The following is a 26,471-nucleotide window of genomic DNA, read 5'->3' on the forward strand; positions in this document are numbered from 1 at the left end:
AATGAGAGATAATAAGTACCGGGTCGGCCTTGAACTCCCATGGCTTCAATAAGAGGGGGCAGTAGTTCTCCCCTGGCGAGGACATAACCTTGATTGGTAAACAAGAGAGTTTGCGTTATTGAGGAGCAAGCTCGCACAATGCCAACCTTACTATATTTGACCTGAAGAAGGCACTGTTTACCACAAACCACTGTTCTCAGTCCTAAGCAAGTCAACATGTGTTGTGCTGTAAAGTGGTTTGGTTTCAACGGGCCATTTGGGTCCCTTCAATGAAATATAGGTAAGCATGTAGAAGTTGTTCTAACAGCCTTGCCTAAAAAGGACCCAAATACAACTATAAAGCAATGCGAGATGGAGTGAAAGGTTGCCAGAGGTATAACTTTACTCCCCACCAGCTACTTGTCTGAGCAAGACCATGCAAACCTTAACCTTGTGGGAGATTTTTCCATTTAGTCTTTGAAAAACATATGTATAGACTATAGGTTGTAATGTTGTATGTCATCTGTGTCACACATTCCTACAGAGGCAGACTGGCCATAGGGCAAATGCCAGATGGGCTGGTCCATCTGTAGGACAGTGGTCCTGTCTAAGTTGATGTTTATGCACATATATATCATTATTTGGCTAATAATAGGGCCTCTGGAGAAAAAATGGGCAGGTGTGCATCCCAATATGAAAAATTCTGAAATGAATATGTTTTTTTAAGTTAATGAATAGGCCTATGCTTGTGAGGTTCTATTCATTGAATTGTTTGGACTATAATTATAGAATTCAGTTCCACTGGTTAGCTTCTTTAACCAGGTTATTTCCTGGTTATTTCCCAGCAATGGGGATAACACTCTATTGTCTGATTTGCATGCCCAGATGCTGCTGCCAGATTCACTGGGAAGACCGCATTCTTTGAACATAGAGAGGACTGAAAAAACACTTCACCATCTATAAGCAGGTCAACTTATGAAATAAATACACGCCACAAAAGTACACACCAAGGGCAAATTTCACAGATTAAGCCCACTCCTGGACAAAACAAATCAAGCTCATTGAAAGTGCTTTCAGTGCAGGACTAGGATTATTTTAGTAGATGTCAACTAGCAGGACATACATGTTTAAGTCATGTTCAATCCTACAATTTCCAACCTCTACAATCGAACATCATCAGATCATCTTTGAAATGATTATTGATTGTCAAATAAAGATCCCAATCAGTCCCTCCACTGTAGTTGCTCCTCCTCATTGTCTTGCTGATTACTTGAATTTCTCTTAGAAAATGAAGGGGAAAGGAATGCATTTACTGTAAGTGCATTGTGATTCACAAGGAAATAAAGCAGCCTGTTTAAGTGAGTTCTCGGGGCAGTACAAGGTGTACCAGTATAAAAGCTGCAGTTGTAGGTTGCTCCTTCACACTACTGGACATAATGAGGACCCTGCTACTTACAGCCATGCTGCTGGTGCTGCTCTGTAACACTCAAGGTGAGCAAACATAATAAATAGAGACTGGTTTATAAATACGTTTCTTTGAAATCAAATAGGAAACATCACTGCAATTATAGGTGCAAGTCTTGGTTGAGGTGTGCTTTAAAAATCTATATTTCAGGTCCAGGGTAAAATGATTGATATGTAGCCTATGATACATTATGTTGTTGACCTATGTTAGTTAGGTGAAAAGTTTAATGTTATAACAGTGAAGGATCTTCAGTAACTTAGTAAAGGAATTAAAATGCTCATACTCCTCTTCACAGACTTACAACTAACTTTCTCATAACCAATTATTTGATAAGCTAATGATGATCCACACTTTAAGACTCCTATCATCACTTCTGCTCTAAATGTCCATTTCTCCACAGTGCTCACACTCAGGTGTTACACCTGTGACATGGCTGATGCTGACTGCAAGCAAGAGACAGAATGTCCACCATCGAGCATGTACTGCAGAACTGTGGTGACTGGTAAATATTCCACTTTTATTCTTTCATTCATGTCTTTCAATCTCTATCAATAATGTGTATGTATTATGAATCAACTGAGTGCAATAATCATCTGTAAGTTGCTCAAACATGTTCTTCTTCCTTATTTTCCTTCACAGCGGACACAGTGACTCGTACCTGTGAGGAGATGTGTGCCTCGGGTGTCAACGTCTACTGTTGCCAGGGAGACCTGTGTGAGAACTGACATGATCCACAGAGAGCTATCGCCACTAAACACTTTCACCTTCTGTTTAAATACAGTAGAATGTTGTGTGGAAAATACATTAGAATATCGGGATACATTATAACCTTTGAATAACATAGATTTACATTTGAGCCATTTAGCAGACACTCTTATCTAACGTACATTTAGTGCATTCGTCTTAAGATAGCTAGGTGAGACAACCACATATCACAGTCGTAGTAAGTACATTTTTCCTCAACAAAGAAGTTATCAGCAAGTCAGTGCTATTATTTGTGATAATCTTAACAAAAACTAAACCTTATGAATCTATGAATATTTTGGGTACAGCAAGTCCTTTGAACGATTGATCTGTTTCTGCTGTCCTTCTATGGCTTGAATTAATGCCATTAAACTATGATATTCACAGATGTGGAGGTTTTACAGCAATGAGGATTTCCAATGCCTGAGCTGTGATGCTGGTGTGTCACTTTTATAAATTAATACTAAGAGGCGCCCCAGCCAGGCAGCTAGTGTAGCCTCTCCTAATCTCCTCTCTCTCCTGATGCTCCTGAGTGGGTCATGCTGGCTCATGGCCTCCTGCTGGGATGTGGGTCGCCAGACAGTGACAATGCCTGCCTGTTGTAGCCGTATGCATCTGGGCAGGCAGGATTACCTAAATCCCTCCGATGAGGGGGAGTTGTGGAGAACCTGTACGACTCACCTGGCAACTCAACTCCACTCTCCCTCCCTCTGAAAAAAGTATGCTTGATCATGGTGTAGTTTGCTTTGTTTTTGAGAGATTAAGAACGAAGAAAATGGAAGTAATCGTATGTTTTTGAGGGAGAAAATAGGAAGACTTCATACATATAAAATCATCTTATTCTGCTTAACTGTAGATAAGGCAAATGTTTAAATGTCGTCACTCAGCACACGTCAAGACGTCTATTCAACGTCTATTCGTTTATTCAACGTCTAACGTCTATTCAACGTCTATTCGTCTATTCAACGTCTAACGTCTATTCAACGTCTATTCGTCTATTCAACGTCTAACGTCTATTCAACGTCTATTCGTCTATTCAACGTCTATTCGTCTATTCAACGTCTAACGTCTATTCAACGTCTAACGTCTATTCAACGTCTATTCAACGTCTAACGTCTATTCAACGTCTATTCGTCTATTCAACGTCTATTCGTCTATTCAACGTCTATTCGTCTATTCAACGTCTAACGTCTATTCAACGTCTATTTGTCTATTCAACGTCTAACGTCTATTCAACGTCTATTTGTCTATTCAACGTCTAACGTCTATTCAACGAAATTTCATCGACATGACATGGAAACAATGTTGATTCAGCCAGTGCGTGCCCAGTGGGTGGTCTGTGGGTGGTCAGTGGCTGGTCTGTGGGTGGTCTGTGGGTGGTCTGTGGCTGGTCTGTGGGTGGTCTGTGGCTGGTCTGTGGGTGGTCTGTGGGTGGTCTGTGGGTGGTCTGTGGGTGGTCTGTGGCTGGTCAGTGGGTGGTCTGTGGGTGGTCTGTGGGTGGTCTGTGGCTGGTCTGTGGGTGGTCTGTGGGTGGTCTGTGGCTGGTCAGTGGGTGGTCTGTGGGTGGTCTGTGGCTGGTCTGTGGGTGGTCAGTGGGTGGTCTGTGGGTGGTCTGTGGCTGGTCAGTGGGTGGTCTGTGGGTGGTCTGTGGGTGGTCTGTGGCTGGTCTGTGGGTGGTCTGTGGCTGGTCTGTGGGTGGTCTGTGGGTGGTCAGTGGGTGGTCTGTGGGTGGTCTGTGGGTGGTCAGTGGGTGGTCTGTGGGTGGTCTGTGGCTGGTCAGTGGGTGGTCTGTGGGTGGTCTGTGGGTGGTCAGTGGGTGGTCTGTGGGTGGTCTGTGGCTGGTCTGTGGGTGGTCTGTGGGTGGTCAGTGCGTGCCCAGTGGGTGGTCTGTGGCTGGTCTGTGGCTGGTCTGTGGGTGGTCTGTGGGTGGTCAGTGGGTGGTCTGTGGGTGGTCTGTGGCTGGTCTGTGGGTGGTCTGTGGGTGGTCTGTGGGTGGTCAGTGGGTGGTCTGTGGGTGGTCTGTGGCTGGTCTGTGGGTGGTCTGTGGGTGGTCTGTGGCTGGTCAGTGCGTGCCCAGTGGGTGGTCTGTGGCTGGTCTGTGGCTGGTCAGTGCGTGCCCAGTGGGTGGTCTGTGGCTGGTCAGTGCGTGCCCAGTGGGTGGTCTGTGGCTGGTCAGTGCGTGCCCAGTGGGTGGTCTGTGGCTGGTCAGTGCGTGCCCAGTGGGTGGTCTGTGGCTGGTCAGTGCGTGCCCAGTGGGTGGTCTGTGGCTGGTCTGTGGCTGGTCAGTGCGTGCCCAGTGGGTGGTCTGTGGCTGGTCAGTGCGTGCCCAGTGGGTGGTCTGTGGCTGGTCATCTTAATTAAATGGGAAATAATGGTCTCGTCTAGATATGTATTTATCTTCCAGCCATTATTTCCTTTTCTATTAGAGCTCCAACAGTTTGTGTTAAAAATAACCCTGGAGCTTTAGACAGACAACCTTCACTCCTTTACACATTATGTGAAGGGTGTTTCATTCAGTCCTCATAAAGGGGTCAGTATAAAACACACATCCCATGAACAAAAGAGCAAATGTAATCCCAGAAAACCTTGCTTTCTCTGATCTTACAGGGCACTTTTATCAATGTATAGTTGCCCAGAAAAGGCAGAAACTGATTTACAGTTTACAGAAACAGCACTCAAATGGATTAGATATTGTGCATTAAAACAATACATTATGATATGAATGTCATGTTTGGCATTCAACCAAATTAACGAAATGTTATACAAATGAATTTCTGAATTAAATTATTTGTTTCCTTTTCCCATTGTGATCCAACAACTACATCACACGTAGACAATTAGCGGCCTGGTATACAGCTTTCCATTATTGTTTTAATATCTATTTTGAATCATAAGACACACTGTTATTAAGCAGGCTTTTTGATAAACCCATGCAGTTGCCTAACTTACAGTAAAGAACAAAAGTCACCAGAATCAGCATTACCTTTATTTTAACAGGGAAGATATTGAGACCTGCAGACCTCTCAATATGTGCATTCAGAAAGGATTCAGACCCCTTGACTTTTTCCACATTCTGTTATGTTACAGCCTTATTCTAAAATGGATTACATTAAAATGTTCCTTGTCAGTCTACACACAGTGCCCCATAATGACGAAGTGAAAACAGGTTTTTAGAAATGTTTGCATATGTATTAAAAATAAAAAACAGAAATACTTGATTTACATAAGTATTCAGACCGTTTGCTATGAGATTTCGAAATTGAGCTCAGTGTCACGGTCGTCATAAAGAGGAGAACAAGGCGCAGCGTGGTAAGCAAACATAACCCGTTAATTAAAGAGAGAACACTGAACAGAACCAAACAAAACAACAAAACAACAAAACGAACCGTGACACAATATGACTAGTGCAAACATAAAACCCCATAAACATACAAAACCCCTAGACAATACGAAAACTACACAAACCAACCTTGTCACACTCTGACCTAACCAAATAATAAAGAAAACAAAGATAACTAAGGTCAGGGCGTGACACTCAGCTGCATCCTGTTTCCTTTGAACATCCTTAAGATGTTTCTACAACTTGATTGGAGTCCACCTGTGGTAAATTCAATTGATTGGACATGATTTGGAAGGGCTCACACCTGTCTATATAAGCTCCCACAGTTGACAGAGCATGTCAGAGCAAAAACCAAGCTATGAGCTCAGAGACAGGAATGTGTCGAGTGGAAGGGTACCAAAAGATGTCTGCAGCATTGAAGGTCCCTAAGAACACAGTGGCCTACATCATTCTTAAATGGAAGAAGTTTGGAACCACCAAGACTATTCCTAGAGCAGGCAGCCCGGCCAAACTGAGCAAATTGGGGAAGAAGGGTCATGGTCAGGGAGCTGACCAAGAACACGGTTGTCACTCTGACAGAGCTCCAGAGTTCCTCTGTGGAGATGGGAGAACCTTCCAGATGGACAACCATCTGCAGCACTCCACCAATAAGGCCTTTATGGTATAGTGGCCAGATGGAAGCCACTCCTCAGTAAAAGAAGCATGACAGCCCACTTGGAGTTTGCCAAAAGCCACCTAAAGACTCTCAGACCATGAAAACAAGATTGTCTGATCTGATGAAACCAAGATTGAACCTTTTGGCCTGAATGCCAAGCGTCACGTCTGGAGGAAGCCTGGCACCATCCCTACGGTGAAGCATGGTGGTGGCAGCATCATGCCGTTGGGATGTTTTTCAGTGGCAGGTGACTGGGAGACCAGTCAGGATCGAGAGAAAGATGAACAGAGCAAAGTACAGAGAGATCCCTGATGAAAACCTGCTCCAGAGCACTCAGGACCTCAGACTTGGGCAAAGTTTCACCTTCCAACAGGACAACGACCAGAAGCACAAAGACAATACAGGAGTGGCTTCGGGAAAAGTCTGTGAATGTCCTTGAGTGGCCCAGCCAGAGCCTGGACTTGAACAGGGCTTCGGGCAGCCGAGCGGAAATGGAGGAAAACTCGCCTCCCTGCGGACCTGGCATCCTTTCACTCCCTCCTCTCTACATTTTCCTCCTCTGTCTCTGCTGCTAAAGCCACTTTCTACCACTCTAAATTCCAAGCATCTGCCTCTAACCCTAGGAAGCTCTTTGCCACCTTCTCCTCCCTCTTGAATCCTCCTCCCCCTCCCCCCCCTCCTCCCTCTCTGCAGATGACTTCGTCAACCATTTTGAAAAGAAGGTCGACGACATCCGATCCTCGTTTGCTAAGTCAAACGACACCGCTGGTTCTGCTCACACTGCCCTACCCTGTGCTCTGACCTCTTTCTCCCCTCTCTCTCCAGATGACATCTCGCGTCTTGTGACGGCCGGCCGCCCAACAACCTGCCCGCTTGACCCTATCCCCTCCTCTCTTCTCCAGACCATCTCCGGTGACCTTCTCCCTTACCTCACCTCGCTCATCAACTCATCCCTGACCGCTGGCTACGTCCCTCCCGTCTTCAAGAGAGCGAGAGTTGCACCCCTTCTGAAAAAACCTACACTCGATCCCTCCGATGTCAACAACTACAGACCAGTATCCCTTCTTTCTTTTCTCTCCAAAACTCTTGAACGTGCCATCCTTGGCCAGCTCTCCCGCTATCTCTCTCAGAATGACCTTCTTGATCCAAATCAGTCAGGTTTCAAGACTAGTCATTCAACTGAGACTGCTCTTCTCTGTATCACGGAGGCGCTCCGCACTGCTAAAGCTAACTCTCTCTCCTCTGCTCTCATCCTTCTAGACCTATCGGCTGCCTTCGATACTGTGAACCATCAGATCCTCCTCTCCACCCTCTCCGAGTTGGGCATCTCCGGCGCGGCCCACGCTTGGATTGCATCCTACCTGACAGGTCGCTCCTACCAGGTGGCGTGGCGAGAATCCGTCTCCTCACCACGTGCTCTCACCACTGGTGTCCCCCAGGGCTCTGTTCTAGGCCCTCTCCTATTCTCGCTATACACCAAGTCACTTGGCTCTGTCATAACCTCACATGGTCTCTCCTATCATTGCTATGCAGACGACACACAATTAATCTTCTCCTTTCCCCCTTCTGACGACCAGGTGGCGAATCGCATCTCTGCATGTCTGGCAGACATATCAGTGTGGATGACGGATCATCACCTCAAGCTGAACCTCGGCAAGACGGAGCTGCTCTTCCTCCCGGGGAAGGACTGCCCGTTCCATGATCTCGCCATCACGGTTGACAACTCCATTGTGTCCTCGTCCCAGAGCGCTAAGAACCTTGGCGTGATCCTGGACAACACCCTGTCGTTCTCAAATAACATCAAGGCGGTGGCCCGTTCCTGTAGGTTCATGCTCTACAACATCCGCAGAGTACGACCCTGCCTCACACAGGAAGCGGCGCAGGTCCTAATCCAGGCACTTGTCATCTCCCGTCTGGATTACTGCAACTCGCTGTTGGCTGGGCTCCCTGCCTGTGCCATTAAACCCCTACAACTCATCCAGAACGCCACAGCCCGTCTGGTGTTCAACCTTCCCAAGTTCTCTCACGTCACCCCGCTCCTCCGCTCTCTCCACTGGCTTCCAGTTGAAGCTCGCATCCGCTACAAGACCATGGTGCTTGCCTACGGAGCTGTGAGGGGAACGGCACCTCAGTACCTCCAGGCTCTGATCAGGCCCTACACCCAAACAAGGGCACTGCGTTCATCCACCTCTGGCCTGCTCGCCTCCCTACCACTGAGGAAGTACAGTTCCCGCTCAGCCCAGTCAAAACTGTTCGCTGCTCTGGCCCCCCAATGGTGGAACAAACTCCCTCACGACGCCAGGACAGCGGAGTCAATCACCACCTTCCGGAGACACCTGAAACCCCACCTCTTTAAGGAATACCTAGGATAGGATAAAGTAATCCTTCTCACCCCCCCCTTAAAAGACCTAGATGCACTATTGTAAAGTGGCTGTTCCACTGGATGTCATAAGGTGAAAGCACCAATTTGTAAGTCGCTCTGGATAAGAGCGTCTGCTAAATGACTTAAATGTAAATGAACCCGATCGAACATCTCTGGAAAGTCCAGAAAATAACTGTGTAGCAACTCTCCCCATCCAACCTGACAGAGCTTGAGAGGATCTGCAGAGAAGAATGTGAGAAACTCCTCAAATACAGGTGTGCCAATCTTGTCGCATCATACCCAAAAAGACCCAACACTGTAATCTCTGCCAAAGGTGCTTCAAGAAAGTACTGAGGAAAGGGTCTGAATACTTATGTTAATGTGATATTTCCGTTTGACATTTTTTATAAATGTGCAAAGATTTCAAAAAACTGTTTTTGTTTTGTCATTATGGCTAATTAATAAATGCTTTGTCATTATAACTATTTAATTAATGTTATAAAACTGTAACGTAACAAAATGTGAAAACAGTCAAGGGGTCTGAATACTTTCCAAATTCACCGTACACAACTTAAATATACACATGAATAAGGGTGGAGAAAATGACTTGGGTAAATAAGCTGTCAGTTGTTAAGGTCCCCTGCTGTGTTGAGTGGTGGGTGTCTGGGAGGGAGAGTGCTTGACCAGGGTGAGAGTGAAGTGAGGATATGGTACAGTGATGTAAGAGTACATACTACAGTCTCGCCTGTCTAGGTCTCTCCTCCTATATTCTGAATCACAGTAGGGTCTATAACACTAACATGCACCCCACTGGTTTTCAACATCCCCAGGCCAACTGTGGAAGAGCATGCTATGTAGGCTTCTACTGTAACGCTGCTCTGCTCATTTCAGGTTAGGAGAAGGGGAAAGAGATGAAAGCGGTGCAGAAAAGACACTTAAAAGACACTTAACTTAAGATGTGATATGGACTACTTCTTTAATCCTGAAGAAATAATAAAAAGGGGAGGAGAGAGAGAGAGAGAGACAGAAAGAGCGAGAGAGATAGAGAGAAGATCACTTGACTGGTATTTTCTGAACACTAATTTATACCCCAAAAACCTTTCTAAGAATCATATAACATTTTCAACTATTCCTTTTATGCAGTTCAATAACATTCAATAATGTCCCCTTTCCATTGCGCTTTAAAACAAGGTAGTATTTCCTCATGGAGTTGTGGGATAGCCAACTGTGGTAATACTGTAGTATTAATGCTTATGAGAGTAATACATTTATGAAATGGCAGCTTACCAACATTTTTACATTTAAATAATACTATTTACATATCCCAAGCTGAAGAAAAAAACAGGAAGTAGCGTGCATATCACATTAACATCAAAACCCAATTGAACAAAGAGCTTCCAGGATTTCCCAGAAGTTGATTGAGAATCGGCTTATCCAGGTACAATTTATTTAGAATACATTTCTGATCATTTACAGAAAATAGGAAATTGCTAGTTTGCAAATGTGAATGATATGAATAATAGACTTCTGATAATATTGCTGATCACAAAGCTAATGTTTTCACTATTTGTAGGGGCGCAACTTCGGTTTAGAAGTGGGGGGACATAACTTTATTATTATTATATATTTTATTTTAATGTTTTAAAACACTCAAAACAGCCTACCCGACCACTCAGAGGCGTCCGCACTTGTTTTGCATCACATTCCAAAAATGAACCGTTGCACGCCTGACTATTTGAACTATTGTGGAGGTCAAAGAGCAGCAGCACAGTCAAATGAGCTCAAGCCTTTTCAGTAGTATTATAAAGGTTGTGATATGGTACCAAAAGAGGAAGTGACTCTGTGCTTCTGAAATACTGAACAAAGCTATACCATCCCTAACAGACCTGTTAAAAGAAGAACATACGTCAGTAATATGCATAAGCTGGAAGTGGAAAACATCACACCATTATGAATTCAATACCTCTAAATCACTGTTCACGTCATTCAGTAGTACTAGTGATCCACTGAAATAACCTATGAAAGCATAGCACCAGAAACATTGACTTTCTATCCACCCCATGGCTTAATCTAGTATTCTGGTACTCCAGTGAGGGGCTTCTTTTGTGAATGAGTGAGGTCTCTTTGGTCGAATGGAGTAATGGTCCCTCCTTCTCTTGGATTATGGGATGGGTGTGGTATTGTGGTATTATCTGAGCAGACGGCAGGCAGCCTACCCTTGACTAGCGGAGGGCTGTTGTGTTTCTGTTGGAGTGACTTCACACCGCTCTACAGCTCTGTCCAGTCCACACTGCTCTCTACAGCTCTGTCCAGTCCACACTGCTCTCTACAGCTCTGTCCAGTCTACACGGCTCTCTACAGCTCTGTCCAGTCTACACTGCTCTCTACAGCTCTGTCCAGTCTACACGGCTCTCTACAACTCTGTCCAGTCTACACGGCTCTCTACAGCTCTGTCCAGTCCACACGGCTCTCTACAGCTCTGTCCAGTCCACACTGCTCTCTACAGCTCTGTCCAGTCTACACTGCTCTCTACAGCTCTGTCCAGTCTACACTGCTCTCTACAGCTCTGTCCAGTCTACACGGCTCTCTACAGCTCTGTCCAGTCTACACGGCTCTCTATAGCTCTGTCCAGTCCACACTGCTCTCTACAGCTCTGTCCAGTCGACACGGCTCTCTACAGCTCTGTCCAGTCTACACGGCTCTCTACAGCTCTGTCCAGTCTACACGGCTCTCTACAGCTCTGTCCAGTCCACACTGCTCTCTACAGCTCTGTCCAGTCTACACGGCTCTCTACAGCTCTGTCCAGTCTACACGGCTCTCTACAGCTCTGTCCAGTCCACACTGCTCTCTACAGCTCTGTCCAGTCTACACGGCTCTCTACAGCTCTGTCCAGTCTACACGGCTCTCTACAGCTCTGTCCAGTCCACACTGCTCTCTACAGCTCTGTCCAGTCTACACTGCTCTCTACAGCTCTGTCCAGTCTACACGGCTCTCTACAGCTCTGTCCAGTCCACACTGCTCTCTACAGCTCTGTCCAGTCTACACGGCTCTCACCAGCTCCAAGGGAAAGAGACTGGTATAGTTTCTCCTCTCCACAAAGATGAACCTCTTCTGCTTCTCTCTGGTAAGGTTTTTTAAAACTTCTCTTCAGAGTGTCGGGCTCTCTCTCAGACGTGTGTGGTGAAGAGGGGCTGATGTATTCCTAAAATTACAGCGGAGTGAGAGGCACACTAGCGTAGCCCCCCCCCTCGCAAGAGGGGGGGGTGGCGAGCGTTAATTGATTATTTCTATGACAGAAAATTTGCCTCACTGCATTTTTGTCTCTTCCCCATGGCAAAAGAAATTCCAACAAAATGTGGGGGGCTTCCTCGAAAATTGCGGGGGGCTCCGCGAAACTGTGCTACGACACTGGAGAGGCATGGCTTGATTTGGTGGTGGATTTGAGCCCAGCGGGACTGAAACGGACTAGGATTTCTGTGGGGCTTTACTTCAGCGTCTTTTGATGAATTTTATGATGCTATAAAATCTCAGTTTAGTCATTGGAAGCAGTGCAATTGTGTCTTGTACTGTAAATGTCTGTGATTGTGTATGGAAGCAACTAAGTGATACTATTACAGTACTATTACACTAGAGAGTAGCTTTGACGTGTGTTTTTTTAGATGACCGAAATATGGGAGATTTCATAGATTTATAGAAGGAAATAATCACAAGCACAACTGTATTAGAGGAGTACAGTCCTCTCCTTGGCCAGATGTTGGGAATGTTGAACACAGTTTAGGATTATTGACCGACATGTCCTCAGAACTGATCCAAGGTCATCAGGTTGAAGAAGCATGATTGCTGCTTCATGCTTTTGATTGCAGCGTTGTTGTTTCTGTTGTTATTCACCACCACGTGTATCAGGATCTACTACAAAATGGATCAATGGATGTAATGGATCAAGAAAGTTCTAGAGGTGCAGCTGAGAAATGATGTCTTCTGAACTAAAATATAAACACAACATGCAACAATTTCATAGATTTTACTGAGTTATAGTTCATATAAGGAAATCAGTCAACTCACTCTTCAATGGCTGGAAGTTGCTGGATAGTGGCGGGAACTGTAACACACTGCCATACAAATCGATCCAGAGCATCCCAAACATGCTCAACGGTTGACATGTCTGAGTATGCAGGCCATGGAAGAACTGGGACATTTTCAGATTCCAGGAATTGTGTACAGATCCTTGCGTCATGGGGCCGTGTCTTATCATGCTGAAACATGAGGTGATGGTGGCGGATGAATGGCACGACAATGGGCCTCAGGATCTTGTCATGCTATCTCTGTGCATTCAAACTGCCATTGATAAAATGTACTTGTGTTCCTTGTCCGTAGTTTATGCCTGCCATACGCTAACCCCACCGCCGCCATGGGCACTCTGTTCACAACGTTGACATCAGCAAACTGCTTGCCACATGATGCCATACACGTTGTCTACATCTGCCTGGTAGAGTTGAAACCGGGATTTACCTGTGAAGAGCACCCTTCTCCAGCGTGACAGTGGCAATCAAAGGTGAGCATTTGCCCGCTGAAGCTGGTTACAACGCCGAATTGCAGTCAGGTGAGGATGAGGAGCACGCAGATGAGCTTCCCTGAGACGGTTTCTGACAGTTTGTGCAGAAATGCTTCACTTCTGCAAACCCACATTTTCATCAGCTGTCTGGGTGGCTGGTGAAGAACCCGGATGTGAAAGTCCTAGGCTAGCGTGGTTAGACGTGGTCTGCGGTTGTGAGGCCGGTTGGATGTACTGCCAAATTCTCTAAAACGACGTTGGAGGCGGCTTATAGTAGAGAAATGAACATTCAATTATCTGGCAACAGCTCTGGTGGGCTTTGCTGCAGTCAGCAAGCCAATTCCACGCAGTCTACAGTGTCCCTGATTGTGTGTGTGTGTGTGTGTGTGTGTGTGTGTGTGTGTGTGTGTGTGTGTGTGTGTGTGTGTGTGTGTGTGTGTGTGTGTGTGTGTGTGTGTGTGTGTGTGTGTGTCCAGGAGGGTTCTATGGACAGTCTATATGAGGCTGTGCAGGACTCCAGTGATGCCCAGGTCTACACCATCCCCAGCCGTTCCTCCAGCCGCTCCTGTAGCCTTGCCATGCTGCTAGATGAAAACCCCAAGTTGCGTGGCTCGGGACGATCCATTTCCATGGTGAGTACACATACATATGCATTGTACACACTTGTGCACAAACGCATGCAAATACCTATGCAAATGCATGCATTCACACACCAACGCACACATACAGACACACACACACGAGCGCGCACACACTTTGTACCCGTAGATTGAGTTTTCATTGGGAAGTCAATTTACCAGAATGAAGCTCTTGACCTTGAATAGACCAAATGTTAAAAGCTGTAGCTCCTCTTCTCTGTGTGCCCAACATACTCACTGATAAGCGAGTTCATGAAATTGTCAACTGTATAGTTTATAATATATATAATGCCATGTCATGGGTATACGTTAGCTATCTGGACAAACCAGAGCTAAATCTTGTGGGGTACCTGTTCTTGCAGGAGTTGAGACTTGTGGTCTGCCAGAGGATCAGATTTGACCCAAACAATAAAGCTGATTATGAAATTATGATGATGAAACAATCAATTTACAGCTGGTCCTAAAGTCATTACCATTAGCCGCCAATCCATTCAGTTCTTCTAAGTTAGCATGGACATCACAACCAATAGTTTTGTCATATTTATGCAAACTTTTTCACGCCGATAGGCAAACTCTTCCACATTTAAGCATGTAGAATCAAATATTGATAATGTTCTCTTTTGCTTTCAGGAGATCTCCCAAATGCAGACCAACAACACCAAAAAAATGAAAAGAATGTGAGTTTATGTCATTTGCTCTGATCGGTCTCTTTTGACAGAGTGTGCGTGCAGGGCAGTGTATCCATAATAAAAAGCACAGTGAAAGTGCAGCAGCCCTGAGTTCAGCCTTAGTCAGGAGAGTAAAATGGCTCCAAAGGCGCTATATCCTCCCAAGGGATAATACTTTAAGTCACAGCTCTTTACCAAGCTTCCTGACTTTCTGCCCCTATGTAGATTTCACACTGTAAGCCCCCAAGCATCTGTCTATTTATACAATGCTCTCTAAAGCAAAGGATTGGGAAGGAAGGAACATCACAATCTAAATCAATTACACACTGGAAAATGTCATTTTCATTTCAGTGTCACTTGTCAAAGCAATCTATGTGATCAGATGAAGAGGATCCCCTGTTATGTGGGTGGCCAAGAAAGCAGGCGGCGCAAGGTTCTGTGCTAATTTGAGTACATTTCTCAGTCAAGTCTCAGTCAACACCTTTGGCTATTCTAATTGATGTCCCACTTCAAAAGCTACGCAAGCAGTGCCTAAGAGCAAACTCTATGACCTTTCTGTTGTTATACAGCCATAAACTACAAAGAGAAATGTTGAACCACTACAACGTACATGATTGAACTGTATGGGGATTCTCTCTCACTTGAAGACATACCAGGAATTTATTTAAATACATGTGTAGCAGTAGACCACAATATGGTTCACATCCCTTTGTTAATACAATTGTGTTGTGGTTAGACTGGGGATTAAAACAATATCCACTTAAAATGTAGTTAGATCTACTGCAAAGATCCCTGGGACTTGCTGTCTTAAGTGTACAGTATCCCTTTGGGTCAATCAGGCTGTTGAAATGGCAGATTGTGGCTTAATCCTGACATTTTTCTGTCCTTTAATTTCAGAACACATGTATCCAAATCAGCACCAGAAAACAGAACTTTAGGTATGTATGATAAAGGTCTGCTTGTGTGGTGTACTGCACTCCCGAGTGGCGCAGCAGTCTAAGGCACTACATCTCAGTGCAAGAGGCGTCACTACAGTCCCTGGTTCGAATTTAGGCTGTATCATATCTGGCCGTGATTGGGAGTCCCATAGGTTGGCACACAATTGGCCCAGCGTTGTCCGGGGTTTGGCCGGGGGTAGGCCGGGGTTTGGCCGGGGTTTGGCCGGGGGTAGGCCGTCATCGTAAATAAGAATTTGTTCTTAATTGACTTGCCTAGTTAAATAAAGGTTAAATACAAATAAATAGGACCTCCTGAGTGGTGCAGTGGTCTAAGGCACTGTACCGCAGTGCTAGCTGTGCCACTACAGATCCTGGTCCGCGACAGGGAGACCCATGGGACGGCGCACAAATGGCCCAGCGTCGTCCGGGTTAGGGGAAGGTTTGGCCGGCAGGGATGTTCTTGTTCCATCGCGCTATAGCGACTCCTGTTTCGGTCTGGGCGCAATGCACGCTGACACGATCGCCAGGTGTACAGTGTTTCCTCTGACACATTGGTGCAGCTGGCTTCCAGGTTAAGCGGGCATTGTGTCAAGAAGCAGTGCGGCTTGGCTGGGTTGAGTTTCGGAGGACGCACGGCTCTCGACCTCCGCCTCTCCTGAGTCTGTACGGGAGTTGCAGCGATGGGACAAGACTGTAACTACCAATTGGATACCATGAAATTGGAGAGAAATATAAAAAATACATATATATATATATATATATATGTATATAAAGAATTTAAATATAAAATAAATAAAAAAGAAAGTGCTAGCCATGCAGATTTGAGCCTTTTGGAAGCTGGGGATGATTAGGTGGCCAGATTTGGAATTTAGCCAGGACACCGGGGTTAACACCTCTACTCTTACGATCTTTAGTGACCACAGAGAGTCAGGACACCCGTTTAACGTCACATCTGAAAGATGATCAATCAACAGTTTAGCATTAGCCGGACATACAATTACAACCAAATAGTCAAACCTGAGCAATGCACAGACAAAAAGTTATATTACCAAGAGAGCATTGCACCAAAACCTCTGGATGTTTTTGTGCTGAATGAGGTAAAAAGATAATTGGGATTGTCCCATGAGTCTACTACAGCAATTCATTTTGGAAGGGAGGACATATTAAAAAAGGCAATTGGAAAGCCCAGCTTAAACTCTCATTGCCAGTCACAGTTACCTACTTGGCTGTCTGTGGTACTTAGGGCCTCCATTTTGATTTCACTGTGGTGTGCCCTGACCTTGGTCAGCCAAATAAACCCCTTAATGGTTTTGATTTCTCTCCCTGCAGATCAAGCCTCTGCCGTCTGCAATAGTGCTCTCTGGCTGCCAGCCAAAATCCCCCCAGAAGAAGATTTAGATTTAGGCCACATCAAGAACAATCAAAATGAAGGTAAATTGTCTGGGGATTTTGAGGTTAAGCTGATCTATTCGCTTGCGTTCATTTGGACACTCAACCACATGGGATCTAGCTGTGGTGTCTGAAGAGATTCCCATAGCATCCAAATCCTTCTTATGGAGAGTGTTGTGCAGACTGGAGCTTTTCTTAACACACTTGGCTGTCAGGCCTTGGATTAATTAAGTGCCAACAGGATATGAGTGTAAAAACACTGGGGTCAAAGCAGGGCATGTGTCATTTTGTCAGTGTACTACATACAGTACATGAGGTTGTGGTGGGGGCATTGCATTAGTGTGTAGTACATGAGACACAAGGTAGACTTCACTGCATAGCACTGAAACTGAATGTGATCATGAATGGATACAAAACATTACATCTCAGAACAAAAGTCCCAATTACAGTGCTGTATTGGAACATTTCCTACCAGGGTTTAGGAGTTTAGAGAGACTTCTGACTGGTGTGATTCTGTTTTTCAGAGATGATCAAGCCCATGGTCAGAACTGAGATCCAGGCCAAAGCCACGATCAGAACCGATGTCAAGACCAAAAAGGGAAGAGGAGGACGCAAGTCGAGCATAAAGAAGAATGAAAAGTCACCAACCCCTCCAATACCACCAACTCAGGTTGGGAAAAAGAACTGTCCCTCATTTTGTTCAGTACCTTGAGCTTATACAATTTATTTCTAATTTACAAATGTATGTTTTCTCCTATCTATTTGTTCCAAAACTTGATTGAATAAATAAATAGTTTCTTTCTGTGGTTGTATGTAGGTGGTGAGTTATGAGGGATGGGCTCAGAACGCAGATCTGCCCAACAGCAGGCAGAGAGACCTGGTGAGTGATCGGCCCAACAGCAGACCCCATGCTGTCCATCCCATGCCAGCCCAGAGTCTTACAGTCTTATAATGATACGGCGGTCTGCCTGTTTTTACATCCAAAGAGCCTCTTGGCCTTAAATTGGGCAATCACTTAACACAAATGCTGATTGAGTTTTAATACTGTACAGATGGCTGAGCTGGGAGAGGGGTATCACTATGCCCCCATAATCTCTGGGCCACATGGCAAAGAGGGGTGGGTTGTTGGGGTGGCACCAGGGGAGTGCCTACTCTCACTAATTCACAGTGAGGAACAGACATGGTACTGCTTGCCAATTGTGTGGGAGTGGATCGACATTTGGCCATTCAGAGCCTCTCTCAGTCCCTGTGTTGGCAGCTTGGCACAGAGGCTAACAAGACTAGTGCAGAGTGCTGGTATCCTCAATGGGATTTGGACACCAGTAGTGCCAGCATCTCACCCAGAGGCTAACAAGACTAGTGCAGTGTGCTGGTATCCTCAATGGGATTTGGACACCAGTAGTGCCAGCATCTCACCCAGAGGCTAACAAGACTAGTGCAGTGTGCTGGTATCCTCAATGGGATTTGGACACCAGTAGTGCCAGCATCTCACCCAGAGGCTAACAAGACTAGTGCAGAGTGCTGGTATCTTAAAATGGGATTTGGACACCAGTAGTGCCAGCATCTCACCCAGAGGCTAACAAGACTAGTGCAGAGTGCTGGTATCCTAAAATGGGATTTGGACACCAGTAGTGCCAGCATCTCACCCAGAGGCTAACAAGACTAGTGCAGAGTGCTGGTATCCTAAAATGGGATTTGGACACCAGTAGTGCCAGCATCTCACCCAGAGGCTAACAAGACTAGTGCAGAGTGCTGGTATCTTAAAATGGGATTTGGACACCAGTAGTGCCAGCATCTCACCCAGAGGCTAACAAGACTAGTGCAGAGTGCTGGTATCCTAAAATGGGATTTGGACACCAGTAGTGCCAGCATCTCACCCAGAGGCTAACAAGACTAGTGCAGAGTGCTGGTATCCTAAAATGGGATTTGGACACCAGTAGTGCCAGCATCTCACCCAGAGGCTAACAAGACTAGTGCAGAATGCTGGTATCTTAAAATGGGATTTGGACACCAGTAGTGCCAGCATCTCACCCAGAGGCTAACAAGACTAGTGCAGAGTGCTGGTATCCTAAAATGGGATTTGGACACCAGTAGTGCCAGCATCTCACCCAGAGGCTAACAAGACTAGTGCAGAGTGCTGGTATCCTAAAATGGGATTTGGACACCAGTAGTGCCAGCATCTCACCCAGAGGCTAACAAGACTAGTGCAGAGTGCTGGTATCCTCAATGGGATTTGGACACCAGTAGTGCCAGCATCTCACCCAGAGGCTAACAAGACTAGTGCAGAGTGCTGGTATCCTCAATGGGATTTGGACACCAGTACTGTAGAATCCGCATAAAGAAAATATGCACATTTTTCCACCAGTGGAAATTGATTTTTTTTGTATAAAAATCAGTGGATGGTGAAGTATTGCACACAAAATGTACTTTTCCTCTTAAGTTTTCATCTACACTCTAAAAAAATAGGTTCCTGGAGTATCCTTTAGGGGTTCTTCAAATTGAAACTGTGGGGGAACCCCTATAAGTTTATCGAAGAACCCTTTTTAATGGATCCTCTAAGAACCTTTGAAGAACCTAATGAGGAACCTTTTGGGGTTCCTTTTTTAGCTACCCCCTCCCCTATTATTATTAATAATAATATGCATAAGAATAATACAATATTTGAGTTGTCAGTGATTATTATGATTTCAGTGGCAAAGCATAATAAACAAATCCAAATATGAGCTAGACCCCCAGCAGAGCCACAAGTCCAATGGGTTTATCCTCTGGCCTGTTGATGTTAATGTGTTGATGTTCTCCGTATCCATAGCCACAATGATTTTGCAGTGCATGGTGATTGAGCAGGTTTCCTGTTATATTCATCAGAGGTGTAAGGGAGGGTGAAGTCTGTAAATCCCAAAAAAACATGAACACGGCAGTATTCGTACCTTGGTTTTTGTGGTAAGTGTGAATGAAAAAACTGTTTTGATAATTGTTTTTCTACACATACCTTGTCCATAATGTAGAGGCCTATCGGATTTTAATTGAAAAGATAAGGGAGGAGGGTGCATGTGATCTGCATAACATACCAATTCCAATTGACATACCTTCGTATGTATCCTCGTCTGTATACCTGCAGACGCAGACACAGAATTGAGCAGTTCAGTTACCTGCACTCAATACAGCTAGCCTTCAACTTATTCTTAGAGCATACAGTACCTTTTCTTACCTCTTTGTTGATTGATGTCCATTGAATTGTGTACATTTTCTGTTTTAGAAAGATTTGCAAAAATATTAAAAGAAAGATGGTATCATCACAAAACAATATCAATTTAGATTATATAAGAGACAAACCTTACCATAAACTGAGGAGATCTTTAAATTTTTCAGGTAAGTGCCTGCACCTGCTGTCCTTTCAAATTAAAATCTAAATGTTTAGTTGGGCAGTTAGGTTCCTGCAAGAACACCCACCAACTAAGGAGGTTCTTCGATGAACCCCAACTCCTATGGGGTTCTTGGGAGAACCTTTTGGGGGCCATTTTCAGTGCCAAGAACTCTAAGGTTCTCAGAAGAACTCTGAGGATCTTAGAAGAACCCTTGTTGAACCCCTAATTTTCTGACTGTACTGAATAAAAATCCATATAATTTTCAACATTACCGATAGTTTTGTAACAAACTGTTACGTTAAATAGTAAATGTACCCACTCTGGTCTTGACACGTGTGCTCTAGCCAACAACTCGCAGATACAGTGTGGGTAGGCTGCAGGTAGGCTGTGCGGGTAGACTGTGCAGGTAGGCTGTGTGGGTAGGCTGTGTGGGTAGGCTGTGCGGGTAGGCTGTGTGGGTAGGCTGTGCGGGTAGGTTGTGCGGGTAGAATGTGTGGGTAGGCTGTGTGGGTAGGCTGTGAGGGTAGGCTGTGTGGGTAGGCTGTGCGGGTAGGCTGTGTGTGGGGGTAGGCTGTGCGGGTAGGCTGTGTGGGTAGGCTGTGTGGGTAGGCTGTGCGGGTAGGCTGTGCGGGTAGGCTGTGTGGGTAGGCTGTGTGTGTGGGTAGGCTGTGCGGGTAGGCTGTGTGGGTAGGCTGTGCGGGTAGGCTGTGTGGGTAGGCTGTGTGTGTGTGTAGGCTGTGTGGGTAGGCTGTGCGGGTATCAGTGGAGGCTGCTGAACGGAGGACATATCATAATAATGGCTGGAACGGAGCGAATTGAATGCCATCAAACACCTGGAAACCATGTGTTTGATACCATTCCACTCATTCTGCTCCAACCATTACCACAAGCCCGTCCTCCCCAATTAAGGTGCCACCAACCTCCTGTGGTGGGTATAGTCTACATCAGTGGTTCCCAAATTTTTTGTTGTTGTTGTAGGAACTCAGTCTGATTTTCTACTTTAAAAAGTTGTAATAGAAGAATGCACAATGTGCAGTTTTCCTCTTGTTGTCAGTCATTGCTATATAGTCATAACTATTTATAACTTGTCAGAAATCTCCAGATCAACTAGCCCATGTCAGCTAACTTTATCCCCCATAGATTTTGTTGTAATGTTTGAGTCACTAAAAATATCACATGAATAAACATTAGACATGGCAAAATGTATAGAATTGCAAGAAAAATAGCTTAAAAACTGCAATTTTTCTTGTACCCCATGACAAAATGTGTAGAATTTGAGGGAATAAGCTAAAAACCTGCAACATTTTCTCTCCACCAAGAGGGGTGTGAACAGTTTGTGTCATGAACTGTGCTTGTCACCATAGAAATAGACGTGGGAGGCACTGGATGTTTCCCAATGAAAACGTTTAGAAACCCTTGGTCTACATGATGACATTGTTATGGAAAAGAGCAAGAATATTTGTATTTGTTAAACAGCTGTCAAGCATCAATCATCATGTCACTAGAATAAGACCCTCAATATTTATGGAAAAGGAGCATCAATATCACAGTAAACCTACCACCCTCTGATATTCATCAAACGTATTTCATCTGTAGCCTAATAAACTGCATGGTTTCCCAAGTCGCAGTGGGATGAGGACCACACACCATAACATCGCGTTACTCCAAGTTACTATGAAACGATGGATAATAAATACATTTTTGCACATTTCCACAGGCAAATATTTCTGGCATCATTAATTTGACCAACACAGAAAGATCCCACCATGAACAAACAAACTATCTGTCACCATTTATAAAATGTACCGAAACTTCCTGTTTCCATCACAGATTTTTTTATACGGTATGACTTTGCTTGGATAAAAACTGTGGATGGAAATGCGGTTATTGACAATCTTATTGACAAGTTTTTATCATGTGTTTGATTTTTGTGACGCTCCAGATTGTCCATGCCAACGGGGAAGTGGCCAAGCCCAGAGTTCCCATCAAAAAGAGTCAAAAGCCTGGAAGTCAGAAGACTGGGAAGAAAGGGAGTGCAAAAAATGGAAAAGAAGGAGCCAAGAAAAATCAGGACACCTCAAGGAATAAGGAACTCAGAAAATTGACCACAGACAATGACACTTATGGTATGTCTCCTTGGTCATATTAACATAGAAAGTAACAACATGACAATGCATGACCAAACATACGTGTCCTATACAATTTTGATGAATGTCCATACTTGTCAGTTGTTCATTTCTGTAGCCTTCTTCTCGGGTCTCCACCCAGCAGGGCCCATCCCAGTGAAAGCGGGACCCTATCTGGATGTGGTCCGGAGGTCAGCTCCTGTTTGTAAGTCTGTACTAACATCAGCCCAGGAGAATTCTACCCTAGCCCCGGTGGCCATGGAGCTGAGGACCGGGCCTGGAGGCCCTGGAGCTCCTCCCAGGAACCAGCGCTGGAGTAACCCAGCCGAGAACGCTCCAGATTGGGGGACCTCCTACCACATCTGCCGCAGGCCCATCACAGAGTACCCCGTTTATACCCATGACTACACCCTGCCCCGGGCCAAGGCCTGGGACAAGCACCAGGGGCTGGCCCAAGATGCGAGCCTGAAACGGGACCCCTCGCCCCAGGGTGTCCCCCTCTCTGTTACTGATGTGAAACTATGCGACCGCAATGTGAGTTAATGGCAAAAAAACAACAACACTGTTAAAGTAGATTATATAGTAGATCTGATATATTAGATTATATAGTAGATATGTTATAGTAGATTATAGTAGATATGTTATAGTAGATTATATAGCAGATCTGTTATAGTAGATTATATAGTAGATATGTTATAGTAGATTATATAGCAGATCTGTTATAGTAGATTATATTAGATTATATAGTAGATCTGTTATAGTAGATTATAGTAGATTATATAGTAGATATGTTATAGTAGATTATAGTAGATTATGTAGTAGATCTGTTATAGTAGATTATACAGTAGATATGTTATAGTAGATTATAGTAGATTATATAGTAGATCTGTTATAGTAGATTATACAGTAGATATGTTATAGTAGATTATAGTAGATTATATAGTAGATCTGTTATAGTAGATTGGGAATTTTGTGGACATGTTTTTTCCAATCTATACCCTACTTCAAATGCTTTGGAACCAAACAATCAAAATGTTCCATTGAAATAGATGATTTGTTTTATTTTAACCCATAGTAAGTGACCGCTAAAAATATTACGGTTTGGGTAAACAAACATTAGGAAAGAGAATGTGCTCACATGCACTCATTTAGATATTTCTACACATGCAGTATATCCAATCAGTGATATTCAGGGAGCACATCAAATCAAATGTATTTATGTATTGCCCTTCTTACATCAGCTGATATATCAAAGTGCTGTACAGAAACCCAGCCTAAAACCCCAAACAGCAAGCAATGCAGGTGTAGAAGCACAGTGGAAAAACTCCATAGAAAGGCCAAAACTTAGGAAGAAACCTAGAGAGGACCCAGGCTATGATTGGTGGCCAGTCCTTTCTGGCTGTGCCGGGTGGAGATTATAACAGAACATGGCCAAGATGTTCAAATGTTCATAAATGACCAGCATGGTCAAATAACAATAATCACAGTAGTTGTCGAGGGTGCAACAGGTCAGCACCTCAGGAGTAAATGTCAGTTGGCTTTTCATAGCCGATCATTGAGAGTATCTCTACTGCTCCTGCTGTCTCTAGAGAGTTGAAAACAGCAGGTCTGGGACAGGTAGCACGTCCGGTGAACAGGTCAGGGTTACATAGCCGCAGGCAGAACAGTTGAAACTGGAGCAGCAGCACGGCCAGGTGGACTGGGGACAGCAAGGAATCATCATGCCAGGTATTCCTAAGGCATGGTCCTAGGGCTCAGGTCCACCGAGAGAGAGAAAGTAAGAAAGAAAGAGAGAAAGAGAGAATTAGAGACAGCACACTTAAATTCACACAGGACACCGGATAAGACAGGAGAAATACTCCAGATATAACAGACTGACCATAGACCCCCGACACATAAACTACTGCAGCATAACTACTGGAGGCTGAGACAGGAGGGGTCAGGAGACACTGTGGCCCCATCTGTTGATATCCCCGGACAGGGCCAAACAGGCAGGATATAACCCCACCCACTTTACCAAAACACAGCCCCCACACCACTAGAGGGATATCTTTAACCACCAATTTACCATCATGAGACAAGGCTGAGTATAGCCCACAAAGAGCTCCCCAACGGCACAACCCAAGGGGCAGCGCCAACCCGGACAGAACGATCACGTCAGTGACTCAACCCACTCAAGTGACGCACCCCTCCTAGGGACGGCATGGAAGAGCACCAGTAAGCCAGTGACTCAGCCCCTGTAATAGGGTTAGAGGCAGAGAATCCCAGTGGAGAGAGGGGAACCGTCCAGGCAGAGACAGCAAGGGCGGTTCGTTGAACCAGTGCCTTTCCATTCACCTTCACGCTCCTGGGCCAGACTACACTCAATCATATGACCCACTGAAGAGATGAGTCTTCAGTAAATACTTAAAGGTTGAGACAGAGTCTGTGTCTCTCACATGGGTAGGCAGACCATTCCATAAAAATGGATCGCTATAGGAGAAAGCCCTGCCTCCAGCTGTTTGCTTAGAAATTCTAGGGACAATTAGGAGGCCTGCGTCTTGTGACCGTAGCGTACGTGTAGGTATGTACGGCAGGAGCAAATTGGAAAGATAGGTAGGAGCAAGCCCATGTAATGCTTTGTAGGTTAGCAGTAAAACCTTGAAATCAGCCCTTGCCTTAACAGGAAGCCAGTGTAGGGAGGCTAGCACTGGAGTAATATGATCGAAAGTTTTGGTTCTAGTCAGGATTCTAGCAGCCGTAAACCATAGCCCTAAACCACAAACCACTCACATGCTCTGAGTGGTTTGTGTGAGACAAAGCTATTGTTTGGGGTTTATGTGACATTGGGTCAGATTATTTCAGATTACTCCAGTGTTGTGATTGTGTAGGCTCCTATAGATGTATCTTCTCCTTTGATTCTTGTAGAGGGATCAACACCTATGGGTTACAGGCCATTGAAGGCAAAACTAGGCAAAAGGAGTAGCTAGTATTTGGACAAATGTTTATCTTCAGGAATCCGTAATATGGCTATTTCAGATTTTTCTTTCTAATAAACAGGGTTATAATATAGAAAATAGTGCCATGTCTAAAAATATAGGATTATATCTGTCAACAGCATCAATTGAAAAAATAAGCATTCCTAATTTATCAGTAGGAGTGTTTAGGGAGTTCAATTCTAAATCAATATAAACGTGTGTATGTGCTGTTGGTACATTTCCATCGTATGCTGCCCTCTAGTGACTTCATGTAGGATTAGTTTATAAAAATCATTTCATTCAACATTTAAGAACAATTCCAAGCCTCCTTACGTGAAAAACGGCTGAGTATTACTAAGGGTCGGCCTGGAATTAAGAACAATTCCAAGCCTCCTTACGTGAAAAACGGCTGAGTATTACCAAGGGTCGGCCTGGAATTAAGAACAATACCAAGCCTCCTTACGTGAAAAACAGCTGAGTATTACCAAGGGTCGGCCTGGAATTAAGAACAATACCAAGCCTCCTTACGTGAAAAACAGCTGAGTATTACTAAGGGTCGGCCTGGAATTAAGAACAATTCCAAGCCTCCTTACGTGAAAAACGGCTGAGTATTACCAAGGGTCGGCCTGGAATTAAGAACAATACCAAGCCTCCTTACGTGAAAAACGGCTGAGTATTACCAAGGGTCGGCCTGGAAGGTCGGAAGAAATAGATTAGAAACTGTAATCCTGGATTGAGACAAACATGACTGATTGCAAGCAGTGTGGGATTACGAAATGTTTTTGTCCATAGCCTTTTCTCTTATTTGCCATTGATCAATTGTAGTTCTTCATTCTAAAAATGTAGTTTAATCCCCTCACTATAACATGAAAGGACTGATTATGCACATATAGGAGGACCACGACGTGCCTCTACAACCTCTGCATGAACTCATTATCTTATTTGTTTCTGATGTGAATTTGACCATTATTTGTGAGGAGAATGTTTGTTTGCTTCTCTTTTATTACTTTGTATAAGACAACAGAAAACTCCCCAAGCTGAGGCCTATGAGTAATGATGAAAATGACTAATGGTTTTAGAACATTCCACTGCAAGGAAGAAGTCATGTAGAACAGCTTGCTGTAACCTAATAACCCACATACTAGCTTGTTAAAACGTTATAAACCACAGTATGAATTAAAAAGGTCATTGATGCTGACTGATTCCATATTTTTTTATGTGCAAAATGTATCTTATTATAGCCATTTATATAGCCTAATGTAAGATAATCACAGCATGTTTGATTTAATGTGG

General features: G+C 44.5%; 2 protein-coding genes across 2 annotated transcripts; both read left to right on the forward strand.

Moving 5' to 3' along the window:
- Positions 1-929: 929 nt before the first annotated feature.
- Positions 930-3,406, forward strand: LOC115120203 (short neurotoxin 7-like). The gene is made up of 3 exons (XM_029649113.2): positions 930-1,470; positions 1,845-1,946; positions 2,084-3,406. The coding sequence occupies exons 1-3, from the start codon at positions 1,416-1,418 to the stop codon at positions 2,167-2,169; spliced, it is 243 nt and encodes an 80-aa protein (XP_029504973.1). The 5' UTR covers positions 930-1,415; the 3' UTR covers positions 2,170-3,406.
- Positions 3,407-11,832: 8,426 nt separating this feature from the next.
- On the forward strand, positions 11,833-22,764 carry LOC115120204 (uncharacterized). The gene is made up of 8 exons (XM_029649114.2): positions 11,833-13,729; positions 14,366-14,412; positions 15,301-15,341; positions 16,671-16,772; positions 17,255-17,400; positions 17,548-17,610; positions 22,038-22,221; positions 22,367-22,764. Exons 1-8 carry the CDS (start codon positions 13,379-13,381, stop codon positions 22,762-22,764), a joined length of 1,332 nt encoding a protein of 443 aa, XP_029504974.2. The 5' UTR covers positions 11,833-13,378.
- Positions 22,765-26,471: the final 3,707 nt, after the last annotated feature.

Source organism: Oncorhynchus nerka, linkage group LG11, assembly GCF_034236695.1.
Source record: "Oncorhynchus nerka isolate Pitt River linkage group LG11, Oner_Uvic_2.0, whole genome shotgun sequence".
NCBI classification, from domain to species: Eukaryota; Metazoa; Chordata; class Actinopteri; order Salmoniformes; family Salmonidae; genus Oncorhynchus; species Oncorhynchus nerka.